The sequence below is a fragment of the Dunckerocampus dactyliophorus genome, chromosome 12, assembly GCF_027744805.1.
Source record: "Dunckerocampus dactyliophorus isolate RoL2022-P2 chromosome 12, RoL_Ddac_1.1, whole genome shotgun sequence".
Classification (NCBI taxonomy): Eukaryota; Metazoa; Chordata; class Actinopteri; order Syngnathiformes; family Syngnathidae; genus Dunckerocampus; species Dunckerocampus dactyliophorus.
In genome coordinates this window covers 20103024-20119641 of record NC_072830.1, presented here as the reverse complement: position 1 = coordinate 20119641, position 16618 = coordinate 20103024, and the positions used below count along the sequence as shown (strand labels likewise).

The following is a 16618-nucleotide window of genomic DNA, read 5'->3' as shown; positions in this document are numbered from 1 at the left end:
TTGTTTTTGCACACTTCCATTTCCAGGCACATCACCCCTCTTTTTCCCCTTTGTTGTTGCCTTTTAATAGCATCGCCATGGCAGTGAGGATGGGTTGCTAGGTAACTGGCTGGCGTCTAGAAGGACGTTTGATTGGCGGACGTGTGTCTTGTTTGCTTTTCCGTGTCAGCTTTGTCACCAAAAGGAGGGAGGAAGTTGTCATATATTTGGAATGTTTCCATCCAGCCTGCCTTTTTTGTGTGAAATGAATTCTTTTTTCTGCATGAAGTCATTGGTCTTGGTGGTTATTGCAATGTCAGACACATGTGGCTGCAGAAAAACATGACATCATACTGCACACGGGTGACATCTACTGGCTTACATGTGGTAGTGCAAGCAACCCTCCTCACTGCATTGTACTAAAAGTCTTCCACATGGAGCAGGAGACAAAAGAAACAAACAGCGCTCCTGTTATTTAGACGATCTTTGGCTAGCATGAACTTATTGCTTGGTAAATGGTCTTTCGTTTGTATAGCGTTTTTCCACCTCCAAGGCACTCAAAGCGCTTTGAGTTAGCACATTTACCTCCTGATGACACAGCATCAGGAGCAACTGGGGGTTCAGTGTCTTTGCCAAGGATACTTCCACATGATCACAGGAGGAAGGAGGATCGAAGCCGGAGACGACGACTCTACCACCTGAGCCGTTCCGCTTCTGTTTTAATTCAAGACTCCATTAGCTGAGGTAAAAATGGGAAGGTATGACAGAGGCTTGCATTGACATAAAATCTAAACTAACAATAATAGTTAAGTGAGAAGTCTGGCCTCCAGTCCTTGGCTTTCTGAAATCCGTGAAGTAGCCAACTTTATTTGTTTACAGTTATTATATACACTATGTTTTAAGGCTGTAAAACTCCTCACAATACACTTTATACATTATTCTCAGACAGGCATTAGCATTTTCTCACATTTCTCTCTTGTTTACACACGCTCTGAGTTCATTGTAGCCTACTAAGTTGGACACAAGAAATTAAGTGACTCACGCGTATTCTCTCTGACCATGCTTCGTCCTGCTTCTGCCGGCGTCCTCCTCCTCGTCCTACTCCTTGAACAGAAGATTCTTAGGTAGCTTAGCTAGCTTAGCTTCTTCTCCTATTGTTTATTGTCGGTTAACAAGCAGCTCACACAGTTAGCGAGTTTGCTAGTGACTATTGACCACAACAGGAAACAGCACAAAGGAGATTGATTGACAATGGTCTATAGCCAATCAGGACGCAGAACACAATGGGCGGGTTCTCCCTTAGCCAATAAGGACTGTTGTGGCTCTCTATTTAGGCTATTGTCTACTGTGGGTTCCTAATGTGCTCATACAGGCATGTAAACACATACTGAGACTAGGTGGAGCCGCACACGTCTTCAACTGTCAAATGAGTATACAACACCCTCTACTGGTAGCAGTAGTAAATACAATAACAAACACATACAGCAGAGCGCTCTAATAAACCACAAGGACGCAGAACACAATGCTCGTTCATACACTGTTAAAAAATATGCAAAACAGCAAATCCGCGAAAGGTGAACCGCGATGTAAATAAATACAATTCTCAAATAAAAATACAAACAATAAAATGGTTGCCTGTGGCGTGCCAAAAAACATGTTTTATTGAGGTATTATTTGAAGAAAATGTGTATTATTGCTGTTGTAGTTGCAGTATGGGGGGTATACAGTAAAAAAAAAGATTCCATACGAACACTGAAGCATCTTTTTTTTTTTATTATTCGTCTCTCACATCAACCATTCATCACATGACACACTTTATTCTTCATTTAACCACAGCCCAAGAGATGGGAGGGGATGATTCAATACGTCATATTTCCTCCCTGCCCTTAATATTATATTAACAAATATACAGTGTACAGATATCCCTGGAAAAAGCATGGTAGCAATAATTATTTCCAATAACAATAGATTTCATAATAAATACTCATTGTACATGATCACAGGACAACTCTTCCAACATCATTCCATACATATAACAAATACACTCACACACACACGCACACAAACACAGGAGTCTAACTAGCACTGTCAGCCTAGTCCACTGCCACAAACAAGTGGTCAGATCCACGATGATTTGTCAGCTGCAAGTCGCCCACAAGCGAGGCTCCTATAAAGTGCCACTTGGTCCTGAAGGGTGCGTGTTGAGTTCAGCGGTCCTGTGTGTAGGTGTGCGTGAAGTTGTAGACGTGACATCAGGTTGTCTCCAAATGTTGAAGCATGCATCCAGAGAGCCGAGGGGGAATGTCGGACCCCACCCACCAGGAAATATTACATATTGTAGAAGGACAGAGACATGGCAATATGTTGCAACAACTTCGTAGCCAACGGATGCACCCACCACGTGCCGAAAAAATGTAACCCTTGACGGAGATTAAAAAAAAAAAAAAAGGTAAGGTAAGAAGGTGTGTTAGGGCCACACTGTAAATTAAAGAAAAATGTTTTAATATTTCAAGAATAAAATCCAGATTTTTACAGTTGTGACACACACATTTCAAACAGTCTGAGACCAGCAGCCATTAAGTTTCTGTAGTATTGTATATAGTTTGTACGTATTAATCCTCCAATATATTATTTTGTAATACATTTTTCTTATCCATACAGTGGCCTAGGGGTTAGCATGTTGACCACACAGTCAGGAGATCGGGAAGATCTGGGTTTGAATCACCGTTTGGACATTTCTGTGTGAAGTCTGCATGTTCTCCCCGTGCGTGCGTGGGTTTTTTTCCGGGTACTCCGGTTTCCTCCCACATTCCAAAAACATGCATGTTACATTACGTTACTCTAAATTGTCCATAGGTATGAATGTGATTATGAATGGTTGTTTGTCTATATGTGCCCTGCGATTGGCTGGCGACCAGTCCTGGGTGTACCCCGCCTCTCGCCCGAATTCAGCCGGGATAGGCTCCATCATACCCCTTAGTGACCTTAGTGATGACGAGCAGCAGAAAATGGAGGGATGAATTTTTCTTATGTTATTCTTTTCCTCAAAAATATTACAACTACTCAGTTTACTCAGTTACTAGTTGTTTTTTTTGTCATAGAATTATTTTTAATTATGTTTTATTCCTGTAATGTAATTTTGTTCTCATAAAATTCTGACTTTATTCCTGAAAAATTGCAACTTTATTCTGTTATTATCGTGACTATATTCTCATAGAATCCTGACTTTTTTCTTATAATATTACAGGTTTATTCTGTTAATACAATGACTGTATTGTCATTCAAGTACAACCCTTTTCTTGTAATATTACAACTTTATTCTTGTAAAATGATTACCTTTTTGTCTTAAAATTATGACTTTATTTCTGTAATTTTATAGCGTTATGGCAGTAACACAACAATTGTACTCTCAATCAATTTTGAAAAAATACATTAAATTATGACCTTTTTTCTCATAGTTTTACAACTTTATTCTTGTAAAATTCTTCCTTAATTCTTTAGCTTTATTTCCTCTAAGAGGTTATTGCGTTTTTTTTATTTTAACACGTTTTCTCTGAAAAATCAGACTTTTCTCTCACGTTACTAGTTTATTCTATGAAAATTCACCCCTTTTTTCTCATAATATTAGGACTATTCTCGGAATATTTCAGAAAATCCTATGACTTTATTCTTGTATTTTCTTTCTTTTAGTGTGGCCATAATACTCCTTTGTAAAAAAAAAAAAAAAGGAAAAAAGAAAAAAGGAAAGAATTTAATGTGTAAAAGTAAATGATTGAATGTGTAAATGAATGGTGTTCACCTGGTGTGGTGTTTTTGTCAAACCAATTGAAAAAAAAAACGCTGCAATAATTATTTTTTTTGAGCTTGCCTAAATCCATTGTTGCTGCCGGAGAAAGTTGAGTTTTGAGGATGAAGGCGGAGACGGAGAAGGTGGAGGATTAAGATGTTTGTGATGTTGTTCATGATGAAGAGGAGCCCTCCAAAGAGTGCTGTGGTGAAATAGTGAATGTATTTGTGTTAACAATGATGCAAGCAGAAAGAAGGAAAGAAGGCAGATGCATTAAAAGTCAAAGAGTCGCTTTTGAATGGCTTTTTGCAGGAGAAGATCAGGTGAGAACGATGATGGCCAGTGAGCACAATCCAAGGCTTTAAGAGGCGTCCTGACCCTCACTGGTGTGCACGTTAGTTAGGGCTCGCTTTTAAGGCCCCATACCTCATAGGATGCTCAGTAGTAGAGCACACAAGACAGATGGCTTCCAGTGAGTGGTTAAAAACGTAAAAAAGTGGCAGGGCAGTCTCCTCACTATGTGTACTGTTGTCCACAAAGTGTGGCGGGTGGCAGCTTCCCACACAGAGGAACCGTGTGGTCCAAATTCTGTCCCTCCACGTCCATGTCCATCAGATTGGGTCTAGTCGCGGTGACGCCGCTGTCCGCTGATCCGAGGGGGCTTTCGCAGCTGCTCCCCGGTGACGAGCTCAAGGTCCTGGAGAGAGAGCCCAGCTTCCACGGGTCGGCTCTCATCCGGGCTGGAGTGGGCCGGGGACGGGCGGCAAACCCAAGCGTCTTGGGTCTCTCAAGGGGGCTGATGAGGCAGAGAGGAGCCGGGTCGGGGATGGGAGGGGCTGGAGCCTTCCTGCGGTGGGGGGCCGAGAAGATGGCGAAAGGGTCTGGGAGACGAGGGATGTCGAGGGTGTCCAGCACACCTGGAGAAGGCAAAAAAACGAAAGGATGTATGGCCAAAGTCATTTAAAAAATGTTTTTAACATAACATAGCGAGGGCTGTCAAAACAAGCGCATTAACGAAGGTAAGTAATTTATTTAACTGATTACGTTAAAATGCATACGCATCATGGCAAACCACACCTCTGTGTTGTGACGACCTGATTACATCAACAGCAGTGCAATTCCAACACCATATGTGTATCTCCTACTCACAAACACGTCTCTAGTCCCTTCGTCATCAGTACGACACCTCGTCATTGTCACTAGACGACCGTGAGATGCGCTCACGGACGCTCCAAACATCGTCTTTATTATGCTTGTTTGTGTGGTCTAAATAAACAGCAATACAAAGAAAAAATACAGTGGATATTCTTATCACTCACTTTGGAACTCTTAATGTGGAAGTACGATTTCCTGCATTTAAGTATGCTCGGAAATCCCAGAAAATACACTCAAAACGTGAATACAACTTAAACAACGTGGTGTCTTTGAACACGACCCCTCATTGCTCATAATACAGTTAAAGTATGATTCAAATGTTCTGCTCCTGTTAAAGAAATGAGTGTTAGCTAATTTTTAGATGTGTACTATTTTTTAACTTATATTAAATTAAAATGCTCAGTTAATTTGGAGCTGTTAATACATACAAATACATATAATCCTGTCCTGTCATTCATCTTTTCATCTTTCCATAAAGTAAAAATTGGTATACAGTGTTTCCTCGTTCACCTTTCACGGATTTGTTTTAAGTGCAATTTTACACTTTTTTTTTAACAGCGTATGAACGCGCATTGTGTTCTGCGTCCTAGTGGTGTATTAGAGTGATCTATCGGTGCTCTGTTGTATGTGTCTGTTATTGTATTTACCACTGCTACCAGTAGAGGATGTTGTATACTCATGTGAGAGTTCAAGAGTGTCCGTTTCATCTCAGTTTGTATCAAGCCACAACAGTCCTGATTGGCTAAGGAAGAACCCATCCATTGTGTTCTGCATTCTGATTGGCTGCAGACCATTGTCAATCAATCTCCTTCATGCAGGACTGCTTGTTTCCTGTTGCAGCTAGCTGCTAACCATCACACATGCTAAATGAAGGCAGAAGTTACGTGGCTGTAGGGCGCCTGGAGTACTGTAAATGAATCTTCGGTTCATGGAGGACGAGGAGGAGGAATGTGTTTTAACAAGGATACAAAAACGCTACAGCCTAACAGCGCCAGGACGAGCCACGATCAGAGGAGTGAGTCACTTAATTTCTTGTGCCCAATCTCATAAGTTGATCATTTAAATTCCAATGAAATTTGAACTTTGAGAGTGTTTAAAAAAACAGAGAAATGTGATGAAATGTTAATGCCTGTCTGAGATAAGTGTATAAAGTGTATGGTGTGTGGTTTTACAGTCGTAAAACATATATAATATTTGTACAAAAATATAGTTGGCTACTTTGCTGATTTTACTTATCGCGGGCTATTTTGGAAACCTATCCCCCGCGATAAACGAGGGAACTCTGTATTTCAGAGTATTTAGTTTAGTATTTAGTATTTAGTTGCAAATGATGATTCATTAATTTGAAAACAGTGATTAATCTGATTACAAATTTTACTCATTTATAACATAACATAACATAACATAACATAACATAACATAACATAACATAAGTTTATGTAAAATAAAATCAATGAAAAAATCCAAAATCATTTAATTCATGCATATATTGCATAACTTTTTTTTTTTTTTACAAACAATTTAGTTTGACATAGTATATACAGTATTTGTGCTTGGGTTTTTCACTGACTTAACAATAGGGGTGTCAAAATACAATAATAGTAAAAACTATTTTATGCCATTTTAAACTCTCAGGTTATTACATTTTACTAATATAATGTTTGGTCATTATTTATTATATAACTTTACTTATTAAAGTTAAATGAATAATCATGTTAAATAATATGTCCTACCTTGATTATTCCTAATGCTGGGTACCCCAGGTGGGGGCGGCATGGGCATGCTGCCGTCAGATGGTGTCCTGTGGTGTACCAGGGTTTGTGCTCTGGGTCGTATGGCACCATCAGACGGTGTGCGTCTGTGTCCCCTGTTCATTGCCATGGCCGCAGAGACGTGGGTGGGCGTGAGAGACTGGTTGGGCTCCTTCTTGAAACTCTCTGTCCGTAAGTCCAACAGCGGGTTTAGGGAGGTGGCCGCTGGCGCCACCTGCGTCCTAGCGGGGGTCAGGGCGTAGTCATCTGGGTCGGAGGGGAGGAGAGACTTGGTGGAGTTGCAGTCAGAGAGCGAGGACAAGGAGAGGAGCGTCACCGAGGGCGAAGGGTCCAAGCAGGAGAATGCCGAGTCGTGATATCGAGAAAGGGACAGGGAGAGGTTTCTGCTGGGGGGAGACGTGCTGCGCCGAAAACGTCCCGTTCGCTGGAAAAGACTTTCTTTCTTTTTCCTCTGCTCCTCTCTGAGGTCCTGCTCATCTTGGAGCACCTGCAAATAACACAGTCACAGTCACACAACATCTTTAGAAGACGACTATCATAACAAATAACACTTTGAAATATAAAAAGTGGAGTATTAGTGCCTCACTAGAATTACTGGAATTTTTTTAAATATTATATATATATTTTTTAAAATATTATTATTATTATTAGATAAGATAATGTGGTATTTTTTCAAGAAAAAATGTAATATTACCAGAATAAAGTCATAATTTCTAAAAAAAAAACCAACAACAAACAAACAAAAAAACAAACAAAACCAAAAAACACAAACTCTCTTTAAATTATGACTTTATTCCTGTAATGTGACAACTTCATTCTCGTGAAAATTAAGAAAGAACAGGAAACAACAAACACAAAATGAAAAAAAAAATGCTTCCTTATTTTTAACTTTTGTTTTTTGGTTGTTTTTTTTTTTACATTTTTTAATGGTTTTCCTGAGTTGATTAGTGAGTGTTTAATGAATTTGTCTTTTATTTAATAATTACATTGAATCAAAGTTTTAAGTCTTTCCAGGTTGGTCGTATCAAAAGCTGTAGACAGGAAGTTGCACACAAATAAACAAACACACACAGCCGTACGGATAAATACACAACATTATTCTATTCATTTTTGCAGATTTTTACTAAATATTTATCTATGTATTTATTCTATTCTTATTTTATTTCACGATGTCCTGAACCTGTGAATTGTCCTTTTTAAAATGACACACCTATTCTAAAAATAATAAGCAAATGGACAAACACACACTAACAAATATGTTGCTTCAAATTTCGGATGTAGTTTTAAATGTATTCTCTTCATCAAATTTATTAGTGAAATACTAGTTAAAATAGTTTTTAACTAGTATCTACACTAGTAAAATTATAGCCAGTAGCTAGCACACACAAACAAACAAACAAACAAAAAATAAGCAAATGGGCAAATCCACACAGATGAAGAAATATTTTCCGGGATAAAGGACCACTTAAAAAAACTTAATTCTTTTTAAATGTCCAAAGATTTCTGATCATATTTCATGAAAACATCAAGGTTTGAACTTGTAGATAGAAAGTCGCACACAAAGAAATGAAGAAATGGACAAACCTACACTGCTAAATACACACTGTTACGTCTTCACTGGAGGGATAAAAAGAAATTAATGAAAATGGCCTCCTAATAGCGCTGCATTTCATGCCATACACTGAATAGTTTTTACCTGCAGTCTTCCCAGCTGCAGCAGGTCTTGTCCGAGACCCACTGAGGCCAGCAGCGAAGCACAACCCAACAACAACATGTCACTCTTCTTCCTCTGGCTGCAGCGTCTCAGCGAGTCTTGGTGGCTCATTGTCGACCCAAAACCCCCAGAACCCTGAGTGGAGCTCGCACTCGATGACCCCACAGTGGCAGAAGCCACACCAGACCCCAAGGTGCTCCACAGAGACCCCGAATCCTCAGCAGCCCCGTTACTGCTGGTCTCAGAGGGTTGCAAGGAACCTGGTGACTCCTCAAACTCACAGCACTCCTCTGAGACATAAGAAGGACGGATATGAGGGGAGATGAGGGAATAAAGACAGTAGTTAAAAGGAAATATTTTACTGACCCATTTCACTGAGGCTGGAGAAGCCCACTGTCATAGGAGCATGTTTGGGCGACTTTCCAAGATTCGGTGCGCTGGACGACCAGACTTTGCTGCCCTCGCTTAGTGACTTTAGTCTGAAAATATTCACAAAAAAGAAGCTTTCATCGATAACATAACAATATAGAAGAGCTCTATATTTGGTTTCACGTGCGTGCACATTTTAAGGATAGCCTTTACATTTTTTCTTGCATTTCCTTCCACCTACTTTTCCTCCCCGCCGACCCGCTCCCGCTGGTGGGTGGAGCTGGGCCCCCACGTGCGTCCTTTCTTCTTGCCAGCTGACATGTCTTCCTTCTTGCACACAGCACTGCGGCCCCACGTTTTGCTGCCGTCACTGGGGGTCACTGTCACACAGAAGACAGACACTTTAAAGCACATGAAAAACAAAAAGTCGCGCTACAGCAAAAATTTCCCGTTGGCCTCACGTCGTATGGCTCTCAGTCGAGGTATGACGCCCGGGCTGGCGGGCGGCGTGGTGCTCTCACTCCCTTGTGTCTTCCTCTTGTCCACACTGGGGGACGCCTGCACCGTGATCTTATGCTCAAAGCCTTTTGCACAAGAAAAGATGTGAAAGTGATGCACACTTCATCATGCACCACGAAAAAGTTGTAATTATACGTGGAACCCACCAGAGGGCAGACTGATGCTGTTGCCATCTCTGCACAGCTTGAGCAACCTGTTCTTCTTAAAGTGACCCTTCCTCTTCTTCACGCTGGGCTTCTCCTGGTACATTTGGTGGATGATGATGTTCAGCTCTCGCTCCACAATGTCGATCTCCCGCTCGGCCAGCTCCTGCTCTCTCCTCCTTAGCTGCTCCTCCTGCTCTCTTTGCTCCTCTGCCGCCCGGGCCAAGGCCTCCTCCCAAGACCTCAGCTCCTGGAGAGACAAGTTTGTTAGCACCTCTTTTCGCATATCCTTCTGCTTGTTGCTAAGGTGATTATTATTTGCAAAACCACCTTGTAGGCAGTTAATGACAAGGTGAGATGTCACCCACAGAGTGTGATTAAATATGATTTCTTAGCAGCATCACAGTCCACCTTTATTCCTGTAATATTACAACCTTATTCTCTTTAAATTATGTCTTTATTCTCATTAAAGTGCAAGTTTTTTTTCTCATGATAGTCCAACTTTACCGTGGTAACAAAATGACTGAATTCACAATAAAATTAGATAGAATAATATAATAATATAGAATAGAATAAAAACTTTACTGTCACTGCACAAATTGTACACTGAAATTAGGTACAATCCCCAAATATTATGACTTTTTTCATTAAATTATAATTATACCTTTATAATTACAACTTTATAATTTTATTTTGGCCATACAATGACCGCATGCTCATTTAATTACAACGTTTTTTCACCAAAAAGTTGCACACAAACTCGTTATTTTTCTTTTTAAAATGTGTGAATTCGTACAAAAACTAAGTGGGGAGGACGACCCGAATGTCATTAAAATAATACACAAATGGACAAACCTGCACTGTAAATATTTTGTATTAAGTAATTGTTAATGTGTGGATTGCCCTACAATGAAAAAGCAATGTCTTTAAAAGGAGCAGTGGTAGAACTATCTAAAATGTATAAACAGGAAGAAGCGTGCAAACAAACAAACAAAAATAAAGAAATGCATAAACACAACGCAGATGCATTCAAATCATAAAAATACCAACATTTTTCAAATATTTACATTAATCCAGCAAAAGGATAATCATCTGTGAAATGTGACAGTACAATGTTCCCTCGCTACATCGCGGTTCAACTCTCGCAGACTCGCTGTTTCATAGTTTTTTTTTTAAATGCAATTTTGCTAAAAAAAATTTAACAGCGTATGAACACGCATTGTGTCCTGCGTCCTTGTGGTGTATTAGAGCAATGTTGTATGTGTCTGTTATTGTATTTACCACTTCTACCAGTAGATGGTGTTGTAGAATCATGTGAGAGTTGAAGACATGTGCTGCTGGAGTCTCAGTATGTGTTTATGTGCTTGTATGAGCATATTAGGAACCCACAGTAAAGCTACAATAGCCGGCTAAATATAGCACCACCACAGTCCTGATTAGGGAGAACCCGTGCATTGTGTTCACCGTCCTTATTGGCTAAGGGAGAACCCACCCATTGTGGTCTGCGTTCTGATTGGCTGTACAGCATTGTCAATCAATGTCTTTCGTGCAGCACTGCCATGTTTCCTGTTGTATGATCGCTAGCAAACAGCTTGCAGAGACTCTGAACTCGTTATGTTTTCTGGCCGACAAAACCCGCAATCTCGACGAAATGTTCTGCACCCAAAAGGCTGAAGAATCCAACCATTGCACAAAAAGTTGGACTTCTGGACATGCTTAAGGAAGGTAGAAGATGCGGTTGTAGGGCGCCATTACGGAATGCTGTAAATGAATCTTCGGTTCAAGGAGGAGGACGAGGAGGAGGAAGAAAATACAACCAAAGGAGCAATATGTTTTAACAAGGATACAAAAACGTTCAGCGGAGCGGCGCCAGGATGACAAGGCACGATCAGAGGAGTGAAATATGTGAGAGTCACTTCTTGTGTCCAACCGGGTAGGTTGATCATTAAAGTTCAAACTAAATTTGAACTTTGAGACTGTTTAAACAAGAGGGAAATGTGAGAAAATGTTAATGTCTGTGTGAGAAAAGTGTATAAATTGTATGGTGAGGGGTTTTACAGTCTGAAAACATATATAATAATTGTAAAAAATAAAGTTAGCTACTTCGCACATTTCACTTATTGCGGGCTGTTTTGGGAACCTACCCCCAGCGATAAACGAAGGAACACTGTATACAGAAATACACGTGTTGCTTCTTTTGGGTTTTCTCACCTTCTCTTTGGCCCGAAGCTCATCAAACATCTGCTGGATCTCCAGCCTCCAATCCTCCTGTAAGGAGTGGAAGGACTCCAGGGGCATCTGGAACATGGCCGACTGCTCAATGGCCAACAGTCGCCTGTGGATGCTGGTGAAGGAGGGCCTGCTGTGGGGATTCGGACTCCAGCACTCTGATGAACAAGAGACCAATTATATCCAATTATATCTGGGACGTTTATTTCACTCAACTGCAAAGAGGACAGGGCATTAGAGAGAGGTTGTACTACGTAACACCTCATTTTTAAACTTGAATAATGATTTGGAATGCATGAGAAAGTGGAGGAAGGAAAACATACTGCAGCTCTTTTTGGCCACCTGGTCATTTATTAACAAGTATATTGCACAAGACAGCAGCAACAGAACCATTGTTGTCTTAGCGGTAAGTAGCAAACTGTTCAGCAGGCATTAATACCACTGATGAGTTCATTGTAAACAACAGTACGGGAAGTGTAACAACAGCTGAATAGCAACATTTTAAAGCGCATGCAAGCGCATGCAAGCATAAATAAAGCTGCTGGATGCCGAGGTTGCCTACAGCCACAGCTGTTAATGTCAATGTATTTTGACCTGGTGCTAATTACAGGTCATTTTGTTTTGTAGACCACGCACCCGGCGCTCTGTGCTTTATATGAATAGAGCAGTTAAATGGATCATTTCCAATATACAGATATATACGATGTCGCAAAATATGCACGGATGCAGTGATGGTGCCTGTTCTGCTGGCAGCAGACAGGAATCAGGAGACGTGGTGGAGAGACAGCATATGGCAACAATCCCTGAGCCAAACGGGACTGACAGAATCACACAAACATGACGCTCGTCACACCTTCGAATGCAGATCTACTGAGCCAGAATAAAAAGATCTATCCAACGCTTTAGTCTGACAGACCCAATGAACTTCATTTATCGGATGATACAGATTAGCATGTGGAGCAAGTGGAGGAAAAGCGATGTAGTAGATGCGCACAGTTTTTACTAAGACACGTACATAAAAAACTAAACGATGTAAAGATAATTTATCATGTTATCATGTTGCTGTGGGCACGAGAGAGCATGCCTTTCTCCCATTCGTCTGTTGGGTTGGGGACGTGGATCTTTTGGGCGCCAAATAGAAGTTTCCGGTGTTGACATTCATTCTGTTGTTGGCGGATGAAGACTAAAGTCTCGCTTGGGACCAACCCTCCGTGTTCCTTTCAACTGCCACATTGGATCATGTTGGGGTCACCAATGTGGCAGTTGAAACGATTACTTGCATGCCCAAAACATATATAACACAAATAGCATGCGCTAGTGTCCACCACATTATCACAAAATGCTCCAATAACGACTGTATTGATTGAAGTCTCCTATAGTTGTTGGGTGCGTGGTCCATCCATCCATCCATTTTCCTCTGCTTATCTGGGTCTGGGTCGCGGGGGCAGCAGTCTCAGTACGGAAGCCCAGACTTTCCGCTCCCCGGCCACCTACTCCACTTTCACCGGGAGGACACCAAGACGTTCCCAGGTCAGCTGTGAGACATAATCCCTCCAGCGTGTCCTAGGTCTGCCCCAGGGTCTTCTCCCGGCTGGGCATGCCCGGAACACCTCATCAGGGCGGCGTCCGGGAGGCATCCGGCCTAGATTCCCGAGCCACCTCAACTGGCTCCGCTCGATGTGAAGGAGCGACGGCTCTACTCTGAGCTCCTCCCGGATGACCGAGCTCCTCACCCTATCTCTTAGGGTGAGTCCAGCCACCCTACGGAGGAAATTCATTTAAGCTGCTTGTATCCGCGATCCCGTTCTTTGGGTCACGACCCAAAGCTCATGACCATAGGTGAGGGTGAGAACATAGATTGATCGGTAAATTGAGAGCTTTGCCTTCCGGCTCAGCAGAAGCTAGTCTACAGAAGCAAAAACCTGTTGTTGTCTCTAGGTCCAAAAACTTTGGCATTAACAGCTGTGGCTGTAGGCAACCTGATACTGTATTTTTTGTTAACTTGACAAAATGGAAGTAGGTGTATTTGAAGTATCACGAGTCTCTGAATCTCTCCATGCGCATTTGTGTATATGGTGTATTTGCCTAGCTGAAAACCATTCCATTTTGGTATAATAAAAATGTGGATATACCAAGTTATTTGTTTAAATGGACACCCCGCCCCCCTACTGACGGCAAATGGTACAGTCTCCTTAATCTTATCCTAAGATATGAATCCCCGACGTCACATGCCAATTATTACATCGTAATTGTTCCTACTACTACAGTACATATTAATGATAACTGCCATCTTGCTCAGTACAAATAAATAGAAGTGATGACAGAAATATAGTAAGTCCATTCCCCAAAGTTAGTACAATCCCTCCCCCGGCCAGTTATTAATGATAACTGTCACCTTGCTGAGTATACTGTAAATAAAAAGTAAATGAGGAAAGCAATAATGCAGTGTTATAAAATAATGGCACAAGCAATCAGGCTGAATCATTAAGGAGTGTAGAGCAGTGTGAGTCTCTTTTATACATGTATCAATGTGAATTCAACTTCTTTAAACTGTGGAATCCTTGGTGTTGCTATTTAATTATATATTAAGTGTTGTTCAGTGGTCTATCTTGATGTTTTACCTGCAAGAAGCTGAGCAAAAGGTTCAGGGCACGTTGAAGGGATAGGAAGTGTTAGCTTATTCATAGCCACACCGTAGGCCACTGCCAGTGCATCTATTTCTCTGTACGGAACCTCGCTGGTGAGCAGCTCCCATAGTAGCACGCCAAAACTGTGAGCAGACCACAACATGAAGCTTTGACGGTGACGCAAAAAGTGAAAAAGCGAGATAAAGGTGCAGCACTCACCTCCACACATCGCTGCTCTTGGAGAAGAGCGACAGCTTGATGACCTCCGGGGCCATCCAAGCATACGTGCCCGCCGCACTCATCTTGGTGGTCTGGTGCCACTCTCGGGCCAGGCCGAAGTCTGTGATCTTTAGGGTTTTCCGGCTCAGCTCGTCCCGCTCCACTGGCTCCAGAATGAGGACTGGAGGTGAGGAGCAAACACACAATGAGACTCTTAACTCATTCAATATCAAAGATGTAGTCTTTTACATTTTTTTGCTCAAGAGGCAAAAAGAGGTGATGACGCAACTAATGCATTTCAATTCAGAACAATTTTAAGCCATAAAAACGGCCACAAGGTGGCAGAAGTGCATTTGATAGGAGCTTGGCAGAGATCGTGTGGAAGGTAAATACACACACGACAGGAAGGAGGAAGTGAGAGAGTGTGGAGGAGTGTAGTGTGCAGAAGTTTACGCATTGTAGGGTCATTTTAACACATGCCTGCACACACACCCGCACACACAGAGTTCAGTTCCAAATGTGAAAATTGTAAATAGTTCATGGTGATATGTTTGTAAATAAATTATTTTGATGTAAAAAAAAAAAATCAACTTTTTTGTGTTATGTTGTGGTATAGTTGTTTAGATATTTGAGCTGTCACAAAAGCAACAAATATTCGTGTCAAAGTGAAAGTTATGCTTGAAATGTGTATCTTTTCACAAAAAGTTGTTTTTCTCCCTTTTGTAGTCAGGAGCTGATATTTTTCTGAAACTTACCTATGTTCTACTGCTGATTACTATAGAACAGAAAAAGGTAGAAACAAACTTTTTTTTTCTGATGAAAGACAGGAGTCTAATCTTTCTTTTGGTAGGTGCTATGTTTATATAGCCATAGAACACAATATTCTGTGTGCCTTGAAAGATCAGTCAAAGGCGTTGTCTTTTGAAAAATGGCTGGGATTGAATGCGTTAATACCTATTATCACACAAAATTGTGTAAATAATGGCTGTGTGCTGAGTCATTTTCAGTTGATAATAAATCTATACTCCTGCACAGGCCGTACACTGGCTACTCTAAAGTATACGTTTCTTTTCTATATTCAATTCAATTATTTACTGTCATTGTTAGTAACAAGATTCAGTTTGAGCATCTCAAAAGTGACATAGCAAAGTAGTAGAAGTATAAAAGTAAGTACAAAATTATATTTAGTAATTATAACATTTTTTAATTTGTAGAATATAAAAATGTACAAATATTCAAAAGCATTAACCGTTTTTGACAGGCTCTAGAGGTATAAATGTAACTTTATATGTATTATAAAAGTTATAATTCATTTTTTTATGTTAGCAAAATAATATAACCAAAATGTGACCAGTGAGTGCACAGGACAAGTCAAAGGTTTGGAGACACTTTCTCACTCAGTTGCATGACAAAGTGTCTCCAAACTCCTGCATGATTTACTTCCAGCTTTTCCCGTCATCTCTCTTTCTGTCCGCCTCATGCACCACGGAGGACTTCCTCCTTCATTTCCGCGTGCGAGCAACCTAGCTATGGAAATATTTGGAGTGTACACACTTCACATGTACTGTCAGGGAGGCAAGGTGCAGAAGAGCGGACTTCTCTCTCCCTCTCGCTTATCTACAGCCTTATGCAAAGGGTGGTGGCGCTCAGTGACACACACAGCAGCATCTTTGTTTACACACACACTCTCGCTCTCCTGAACGCACACACACACACACACACACACACACACATAGCAAAGCCTTCACGTGATAAAAGGTGTGCCTCTCTGTCCACAAGCACTCTGCGAAACCAGTTTTAGCTTTAAAGCCAATCAATCTCTTGCTTGTCTGTAGATGACCTACAGATCGTACAGGAATAACGCATGCATAGTCACTGGAAATATCAGGCATGATAAATAAATAGTACTGCATGCGGCTCACTGCAGACTTTTTAAAGACCTATGATAATAAATCATAAATAAATAAATAGTCAGCTGTGTCAGGACAAGCAAAATAGAAAATCAATGACTGATTGACAAAAAATGAACCTCAGATTTGTCAAAATTGTTACTTTTGTTGCAGCCTAATTAAAAGGAAGCGGAGCATTTGATGCTTTCATGCTTT

At 41.0% G+C, this 16618-nt stretch overlaps 1 protein-coding gene across 1 annotated transcript in view; it reads right to left on the bottom strand.

Moving 5' to 3' along the window:
- Window positions 1-1670: 1670 nt before the first annotated feature.
- The window catches only part of map3k10 (mitogen-activated protein kinase kinase kinase 10), a 37614-nt gene continuing 22666 nt past the window's right edge, over window positions 1671-16618 (bottom strand). Inside the window, exons 3-12 of the mRNA XM_054795044.1 lie at window positions 14514-14694; window positions 14289-14437; window positions 11650-11825; window positions 9442-9688; window positions 9238-9360; window positions 9018-9156; window positions 8774-8886; window positions 8390-8697; window positions 6655-7180; window positions 1671-4683 (exon numbers count right to left, since the gene is read on the bottom strand). Coding sequence (XP_054651019.1) covers window positions 4283-4683; window positions 6655-7180; window positions 8390-8697; window positions 8774-8886; window positions 9018-9156; window positions 9238-9360; window positions 9442-9688; window positions 11650-11825; window positions 14289-14437; window positions 14514-14694 — 2363 coding nt within the window. The 3' untranslated portion in view covers window positions 1671-4282. The remainder of the gene's footprint in view (window positions 4684-6654; window positions 7181-8389; window positions 8698-8773; window positions 8887-9017; window positions 9157-9237; window positions 9361-9441; window positions 9689-11649; window positions 11826-14288; window positions 14438-14513; window positions 14695-16618) is intronic.